The sequence below is a fragment of the Cebus imitator genome, unplaced genomic scaffold (genome assembly GCF_001604975.1).
Source record: "Cebus imitator isolate Cc_AM_T3 unplaced genomic scaffold, Cebus_imitator-1.0 Scaffold698, whole genome shotgun sequence".
NCBI lineage: Eukaryota > Metazoa > Chordata > Mammalia > Primates > Cebidae > Cebus > Cebus imitator.
The window spans coordinates 211,407-220,705 of NW_016108013.1; the positions used below are offsets into that span (position 1 = coordinate 211,407).

General features: G+C 43.0%; 1 protein-coding gene across 1 annotated transcript in view; it reads left to right on the forward strand.

Moving 5' to 3' along the window:
* The first annotated feature begins 230 nt into the window (after positions 1-230).
* Positions 231-9,299, forward strand: part of INTS4 (integrator complex subunit 4) — a 127,479-nt gene continuing 118,410 nt past the window's right edge. Inside the window, exons 1-2 of the mRNA XM_037734977.1 lie at positions 231-488; positions 4,061-4,255. Coding sequence (XP_037590905.1) covers positions 435-488; positions 4,061-4,255 — 249 coding nt within the window. The 5' untranslated portion in view covers positions 231-434. The remainder of the gene's footprint in view (positions 489-4,060; positions 4,256-9,299) is intronic.

Here is a 9,299-nt window from a genome sequence, read left to right on the forward strand (position 1 = left end):
CAAACCCCTTACAAGGCTCCAGGTTTAGCCTCTAGTTTTGGATTCCCCGCCTCCGCCCTTTAACCTATACCTCCTCCCTCCCTTCGCGCTGCGCTGCACCAGTCCCTTAGCCACTCCGAGGCCACCAGCCAGCCTCCCAAAGCTTATTGGGTGGTCCACCCTTTCAGTCTTGGCTTCTCCCGCCAGAGGCACCGCCTCCCGCAAGCCGCTCTCCCTTTTCTGCTCTTCCGGTGCAGGAGGCGTAGGCCGCCAAATCAGTCCGTAAAGTGGCGGGCAGTCGAGCAACAGGAAGCGGTCGCTCTTTCCCCAAACCCCACTGCCTTGTGGGATCTCGGCAAGTCATCCACCCATCCCCGCGCCTAGACAAGTTTTCCGGATCAGTCCACCCCGCCTCACTCGTACTGTGCGGAAGCTGAGAGGGCCCCGGGGTAGGCATGGCGGCGCACCTTAAGAAGCGGGTTTATGAGGAATTCACGAAAGTGGTTCAGGTAAGTTCTGGCGGGAAAGATCCAGAACCGACCCGGAGCAGGGGAGATTATCCAAAACCCCGGCACTTTGCCAGAACAGAACAGGCTCCATACGCCCGTGTTAAGTGCCGACTTCTTTATAGTCTTTAATATTGCGCGTTAGTGGGCGTGTTAGTTTGCAGCCGCTGTTGTCATTAATATGTGTAGTCTGACAGGATTTTAAAAAAAATTATTAGGAGAAACAGTGTTTTTAATTTGCGGAACTGTCTTATCCGATATCTCATTATCTTATTTTATTCTTTTACACAACTTTGCTACATAGCGTTAAATTAGCACCCTCGTTTTCTAGATGTGGACATTGAGCCTTCCCGAGGGGTATGAGGTTACAGCCAGTTAGCAGCGGAGCCGCTTCTAGCCTCCCCACCCCACGTTCCAAAAAAAGCTCCCAGGGACCAGTTTGGATATACGAAAGCCTCTAAGGGGCTGAAAGAAGGGTCTATAGAATTCCTTCAGGCGTGGTGTAAGCAGGCGGGATCACAGACTTCAGACAGCTAACGCAGGAAGGAGAGCAGTACCTTCCCCACCATGAATTTGTGAAAGGTAGGCAGAGCCCCAGTCTGAGCAGTCAGTGATGCTCCATGTGTCTCCTCGTAGATGTCGCTAGGGTTGATCCCAAATCCTAATGTCCCATTTCTCATATTTTAATGTGTATACAAATCACCTGGGGACGTTGTTCAAATGTAGGTTCTATTTGATAAGTCAAGCAGAGGAGATAAGGCAAGATTCTGCATTTTTGACATGCCCCCAATTATGCCAATGCATCGGTTGCATTCTTAGATCCTTAGACTTGTAGAGTGGTTCATCTCTGTGTCCTGGAGATGGACAATAGGGCCTGGGTCACTAAAGTGTTGTTGGTGGTTGAATAGTTGATATAGGTTTGTCCTCTTCCTTACATAGCACTTAGGGAAAACATTCCTGGCTTTTGACCTAACCACCTTAGCTAAGACTAAAAACGGAACTTGAGAGGAACAGGATAGAAATAGTAAGAATTTTAAGAGGAGAGCCAATTTCTTCATTTAATTTTTCATGAGTAGTTAACATCAAAGTGATTAATGAGATCTTAGTGCTTCTGTTCTTTTTTCTCCGCTGAAAAGATGAGGAGGAAGAACAGTTATGTATCTAGCACTTACATGTATGTATAATAAAGTTATGTATAATAACTTAGATTTAGCAAATAGCTCTGTGATAATAAAGTATTATTATGCCCTCCTATAGAATAAGAAGGCCCTCCCTAACTAGTAAGTTGTTATTGAATACAAATTCCTCTGACTCCAAAGCCCTTATTCTTTTTATCATGTCATACTGTGTTCTTGTCTAGAATAGTCCTAGTCTCTTTTCTCTAGAAAAGTGAATTTGTAAGCAGGTAATTGCTCAGTACTTAAAAATACAGCATTAGGTGTTAAGGAATTTTATTTTATTTTATTTTATTTTTTGTTATTTGAGATGGAATCTCATTCTGTTGCCCAGGCTAGAGTGCAGTGGTGCAATCTCAGCTTACTGCAACCTCCACCTCCTGGTTCAAGCAGTTCGCTGCCTCAGCCTCCCGAGTAGCTGGGATTACAGGTACCTGCCACCACACCCAGCTAATTTTTTTGTATTTTTAGTAGAGACAGGCTTTCACTATTTTGGTCAGGCTGGTCTTGAAATCCTGACCCCATGATCCACCCGCCTTGGCCTCCCAAAGTGCTGGGATTACAGGCATGAGCCACTGTACCTGGCCTATCATTATTACTATTTTTGAGATGGAGTCTTGCTCTGTTGCCCAGGCTGGAGTGCAATGACACGATCTTGGCTCACTGCAACCTCCACCTCCTAGGTTTAAGTGATTCTCCTTCAGCCTCCTGAGTAGCTGGGATTACAGGCATGTGCCACCACGCCTGGCTAATTTTGAGATGGGGTTTCTCCATGTTGGTCAGGCTGGTCTCGAACTCCTGACCTCAGGTGATCTACCTCCCTCGGCCTTCCAAAGTGCTGGGATTACAGCCATGAGCCACCGAGCCTGGCCTATTATTATTTTTCACCATGTTGCCCAGGCTGGTTTTGAGCTCCTTGGTTCAAGGGATCCTCCTGCCTCAGCCTCCCAAAGTGCTAGGATTATAGGTGTAAGTCACAACCCCCATCCAATATTTGTTTCCTTTCCTTTCCATTTTTTTTTTTTTTTTTTTTTTTTATGGAGTTTAACTCTTGTTTCCCAAATCCGTGTGCAGTTGTTTGATCCTGGCTCATTGCAACCTCTGGCTCCTGGGTTCAAGCGATCCTCAGCCTTCTGTGTAGCTGGGACTATAGGCATGTACCACCATGCCCAGCTAATTTTTTTATTTTTAGTAGAGACGGGGTTTTGCTGTGTTGGCCAGACTGGTCTTGAACTCCTGGCCTCAAGTGATTACCTCGGCCTCCCAAAGTGCTGGAGTTACAGGCGTTAACCACCACGCCTGGCCCGGTATTTGTTTTCTAATAAAGAATGGACTTTGGGAGGCCGGAGCAGAGGAATCACTTGAGGTCAGGACTTTAAGACTAACAGCCTTGGCAACATGACAAAACCTCATCTCTACTAAAAATACAAAAATTAGCCGGGTGTAGTGGCATACACCTGTAATCCTAGCTAGTTGGGAGTCAGGCATGAGTATTGCTTGAAGTGGGCTGGGTGCATTGGCTCACGCCTGTAATCCCAGTACTTTGGGAGGCCAAGGCAGGCGGATTGTGAGGTCAGGAGTTAGAGACCATCCTGGCCAACATGGTGAAATCCTGTCACTACTAAAAATACAAAAATTAGCTCGGTTTGGTGGTGCATACCTGTAGTCCCAGCTACTAGGGAAGCTGAGACAGGAGAATTGCTTGAACCTGGGAAGCAGAGGTTGCAGTGAGCAGAGATTGTGCCATGGCGCGCCAGTCACCTGGGCAACAAGAGTGAAACTCCGTCTCAAAAAAATTAAAAAAAAAAAAAAAAAAAGAGAGAATTGCTTGAACCTAGGAGGTTGGAGGTTGCATAGAGCCAAGATTGTGCCATTGTACTCTAGCCTGGGTGACAGCGTCTCGCTCTGTCTTACAAGAATGGAGTAGATCCTTTGTGTGGCCTCTAAACTCAAAGGCTACCACAATCCTCAGAGATAGGTAGATCAAAATGTTAGTGTAAGGCTGGGCACAGTAGCTCATGCTTGTAATCCCAGCACTTTGGGAGGCTGAGGTGTGAGGATTGCTTGAGACCAGGAGTTAGAGACTAGCCTTGGCAACATCGAGAGACCCCATCTGTAAGAAAAAAAATAGTATACCTATTTTACGGAGAAATAAACTGACACTTGGAGAAATTAAATGACTTTCCTAAAGGCACAGGAGCTAGTAAAGGCAAAATTGAGACTTATGGCCTCATCACCAACCTGGAGCTCTTTTTCCAGTTTATAATACTGTTTTTTCCTAAGTCTATCAGCTGAATACATTATTTGTCATAATGGAAAATTATTTCCATCAAATGAGGCAAAGTTAAATTTACAGATACTATGTTTTCATTTAGGTCTTATTTTCTCTACCCCTCACAGCAACAACAGGAGGAAATTGCTACTAAGAAACTCCGACTAACAAAACCAAGTAAATCTGCAGCACTCCACATAGATCTGTGTAAAGCTACCTCTCCAGCAGATGCTTTGCAATACCTGCTCCAATTTGCCAGGAAGCCTGTTGAGGCAGAAAGCGTAGAGGGAGTAGTCAGGATTCTCTTGGAACATTATTACAAGGTAAGAAAATCTTGAGGATCTGATGGGAGTATTATCATGGGAGTATTATCATGTCTGCAGAATGGTTAATATTACAAATAAATAAGGTATTCATTAGCAAGCTTTTACAGAGTATCTTCCTTGTGTTAGGTACTGTGGATACAGAGATAAAAAAGATGCAGATTTTCTCAGAAAGTTACAGTATATTAGATGGGAACAAGGCATATTAATGATAAGGTGCATCATACTGCTGAAGGTACCGTGAGTGCAATATGTATAGAGTGCAGTGGAAGCACAAAAGAGGAGTTAACATCAACCATGACCCCATTCATCTGTGGAGTGTGGTCCCCTTAACAACCTGCTGTTCCTGTCCTAATTCATGGCCCTCATATCTAATGGCAGTGCTCTCTTTTTTTAATGAAAAATATTAAAAAAAAATTTTTTTTTTTTTTGAGGCAGAGGCTTACTGTCACCCAGCCTAGAGTTCAGTGGTACCATTATAGCTCACCGCAGTCTGAAACTCCTGGGCTTAAGTGATTCTCCTGCCTCAGCCTCCCAAGGAGCTGGGACTACAGGCATGTGCAACTACTCCAGGCTAAGTTTTATTTTATATTATTTTGAGACAGAGTCTTGGTCTGTCACCCAGGCTGGAGTGCAGTGTGTGATCTTGTTTCACTGCAACCTCTGCCTCCTTGGTTTTTTTTTTTTTTTTTAAAACACCTATTATGCCATGAATTCATAGGGAATAGGTTCCAGCAGCTCAGGCTCCTTCCCATTGGTTCTCTCAAAGTGTGCTTCTCTGGGTGGAACAGGCTGGCGTTTCAGTTGAACCCAGGTATCTTTCTCTTTGGCTTCTTTCTTTTTCTGATCATTTTCCTTCACACATTTCAGGAAGCTACCTCAGCTCTTAGAGTGCTTGATGTGCCCAGTATGCACATTAATTCTCTTGGCAAGAATCTTGCTCTTGTTTGTTTATAATAATGCCAACAGCATGCTGGGTAACATTGTAGACTCTTCCAGTTTTGCCATGATAACATTTGTGGCATTCCTTTTTGAACAGTACCCATTTTCTTGATGTCTGCAATATCACCTTTCTTATATATTCGCATATACATGGCCAAAGGAAAAACTCCATGTTTTCTAAAAGGCCTAGAGAACATATATCGAGTGCCTCTCCTCTTTCCCTTTGTGTTCGTCATTTTGGCGAATTACTGGAAGATGGTGGTTCCGGCTGAAAGGAAGGCTGCCTCCTTGATTTAAGTGATTCTTCTGCTTCAGCCTCCAGAGTAGCTAGGACCACAGGTATGCACCACCACACCCAGCTAATTTTTTTTTTTTGTATTTTTAATACAGATGGGGATTTGCCATGTTGGCCAGGCTGGTCTTGAACTCCTAACCTCAAGTGATCCACCCATCCTGGCCTCCCAAAGTGCTGGGATTACAAGTGTGAGCTACCACGCCCAGCCTGAAAATTGTTATTATTATTACTATTACTATTTTTGAGACAGGGTCTTGCTTTCTCTCCCAGGCAGGAGTGCAGTGGTGCTATCATGGCTCAATGTACCCTTGACCTCCCAGGCACAATTGATCCTCCTGCCTCAACCTTCTGAGTAGCTGGGACTACAGGTGTGTGCAGCATGCCCGGCTAATTTTCGTATTTTTTTTGTAGAGACAGGGCTTTGCTATGTTGCACAGGCTGGTCTCAAACTCCTGGTCTCAAGCAATCCACCTGCCTTGGCTTCCCAAAGTGCTGAGATTACAGGTGTGAACCATCATACCCAGCTCCCAAATTATTAAGCTTATAAAAAGTAGATAAAATACTATAATGACCTACCAAATACTCATTCCTAGAATTTAACAGTTATTACTGTTTTGCCAAATTTGCTCTATTGGTTTTGCTGTATTTTTTTTTTTTGAAAGGAGTCTTACTCTGTTGCCCAGGCAGGCTAGAGTGCAATGGCGCAGTCTGGGCTCACTCCAACATCCGCTTCCTGGGTTTAAGCTATTCTCCTGCCTCAGCCTCTTGAGTAGCTGGTGTGCACCACCACACCTGGCTAGTTTTTTATTTTTAGTAGAGACAGCGTTTCACCATGTTGGCTTGGCTAGTCTCAAACTCCAGACCTCAGGTAATCCACCCGCCTCCCAAAGTGCTGGGATTACAGGCATGAGCCACCATGCCTGACTTTGCTTTGCTGAATTTTTAAAAGATAAGTCATTTAAAAAAAAAATTATTTCATTACATATCTCTTAAAATGGAATATCTTTTTTTTGTTTTTTCTTTTTTTGTCACTGCTATGAGAAAGTGGAGGGACTTTTTATTTTTTTATTTTTTTATTTTATTTTATTTTATTTTTTTGGAGACGGAGTTTCTCTCGTTACCCAGGCTGGAGTGCAATGGCGCGATCTCGGCTCACTGCAACCTCCGCCTCCTGGGTTCAAGCAATTTTCCTGCCTCAGCCTCCTGAGTAGCTGGGACTACAGGCACACGCCACCATGCCCGGCTTATTTTCCCCCTAACCCCCTAATTTTTTGTATTTTTAGTAGAGACAGGGTTTCACCATGTTGACCAGGATGGTCTTGATCTCTTGACCTCGTGATCCACCCGCCTCGGCCTCCCAAAGTGCTGGGATTACAGGCGTGAGCCACCGTGCTCGGCCGTTCCCCCAATATTTTTTTATGGTTGATGTGTTCAAATCAAAATGCAAACCAGGTCCCCACATGGCATTTAGTCTTTTTTTTTCCCCCACAGGCAAAGAAATGCAGGCATTTAGTCTTTTTAAATCTCTAGAACAGTTCTTATTATTTTGATGACATTGATTTGATGAAGAAACTGAAACAGTGCCTGGCAAGTTCCTTGGAATGTTGAAGGGGTATTATAAATGTTTCACTTATGTTTTACATGAATAAAATCAGGCTTTTTTTGGTTGTTCTTTCTTTTCTTTAAAAAATCTTATCTATATATCTAGAGACTGTGTTATGAGACTGGCTAATTTTTGGATTTTTCATAGAGATGGGATTCTACCACCCTTTTGCTCCCTTTTTCTTTCCCTACCGTTTGCCTCCTTTAAAAAAAAAGAAAAAAAAAAGAGAGATGGGGTTTTACCATGTTGCCACGGCTAGTCTGAAACTCCTGGGCTCAAGTGATCTACCTTCCTCAGCCTCCCAGAGTGCTGGGATTACAGGCATGAACCATGAATCACTGTGCCTGGCATCTTTTTTTTTTTTTTTTTTTTTTTGAGACTGTTGCTCTGTTGCCCAGGCTAGAGTGCAATGGCATGATCACTGCTGACTGCAGTCTGGACTCCCAGGCTCAAGCCATCCTCCCACCTCAGCCTCCTGAGTAGATGGGACTACAGGTGCATGCTACCACTCCCAGCTAATTTTTTCTTTTTTAATTTTTGTAGAGATGGAGTCTCACTGTGTTGCCCAGGCTGGTCTCGAATTCCTGAGTTCAGGCAACCCTCTGGCCCTCCCAAAGGGTTGGAATTATAGGTGTGAGCCACTGCATCTGGCCAAAATCAGGATTTCTCAAGAAGTTTTCAATCTCTCAGTGATCTATTTTCAGTTAGTCTTTTTCTTAGCAATATCTACCATTATTATGATATTAAAGCTCTATTATCAATAATTATTTATAATAACACTTCTAAAAGCAGTTAACATTTGCACTTTCCACATGTAATATTTTATTTAATCCTGGTTACAGTACCATTGTTATCTCTAAATTCCAGATATGGAACTAAGCTTAGAGCAGTTTAGTATTCAAGGTCATCCAGTAGTAAATGGAAAGTATGGATTTGAACTTGGATTTTTTTTTTAAACCTTTTGTTATGGAACATTTCAAATATATACTATGCAAGTAGAGAGAATAGTTTAATTCCCATGTGCCCATTACCCAGCTTCAAAAGTTATCATTTTGTGGCCAAACTTGTTTCATTTTCCCTCTTCCCCAATCCACTTCCACTTCTTCACCCTTACCTTCTCCACCAGATTCTTATGAAAATAAATTCCTTGTATCATATTATTTTAATCATAAATTAATATCTTTAAACGGTGAAGAATTTTTTTTTTTTTTTTTTTTTTTNAGTGGTGTGATCTTGGCTCACTGCAACCTCCGCCTCCCGGGTTCAAGCAGTTCTCTGCCTCAGCCTCTCAAGTAGCTGGGATTACAGGTGCCTGTCACCATGCCTGGCTAACTTTTTGTATTTTTAGTAGAGACAGGGTTTCACCATCTTGGCCAGGCTGGTCTTGAACTCTTGACCTCATGATCCACCTGCCTCAGCCTCCCAAAGTGATGGCACCCAGTTGACTCTTTTTAAAAACATAATCATAATCTATTGTCATGTCTAAAAGAAAAATTGAACTCAGGTGTTTTGATGTCAGATCTCAAGCACTTTAACCAGTCCATGCTGCTTGCATTAATCAAGCGACCTCTAGCTCCAAAGGAAATGAAGAGGGATGCCAGATGGATCCAGTTCTAGATTGGTGACCATGGTGTTTTTTACCCTTTCTTCTGTTCTATCCAGAAATGTGATATCTTGTATTAACATTTTCGTGGATAAAACTACCCTGGCTTCTGCTTTTTCCTACATTTTTTTTTGTGTGTGTGTGTGTGTGTGTTTATGATCAGGCAGTAGTCTCTGAACTTATATCACAAGGGATTCTTCACTTCTGCTACTGTGCTAGTTGCTGTGGAGGATGCAGAGCTGTGAGACATGTTCCTTGTCCTTTAGGGACTAGCAGTGTAGTCAGCAGACCATATATGTAGTATGGAGATAGTAAGTGCTAAAGTTATTCATTTGCTCATTTTTTCATTTGCTCAGTATGTCTGAATACTCAGCCTGTGCCAGGCCTTGTGCTTCATGTTGGTAATAGCGATGTATATGATGTAATCCCTGATCTGAGTCTTGAGTAAATATGAAATGAATAGTAACAACATAGTGTTTCAGGTCTTCTGAAATCTGGGGCAGGTTATGTTATGGCCTCGAAGAAGGGAATGATCAATTATTGGAAGCAGGGATCCAGAAATTATTATCATTTTAGAGTGGTAGCGATGTTTGGGAAGAAT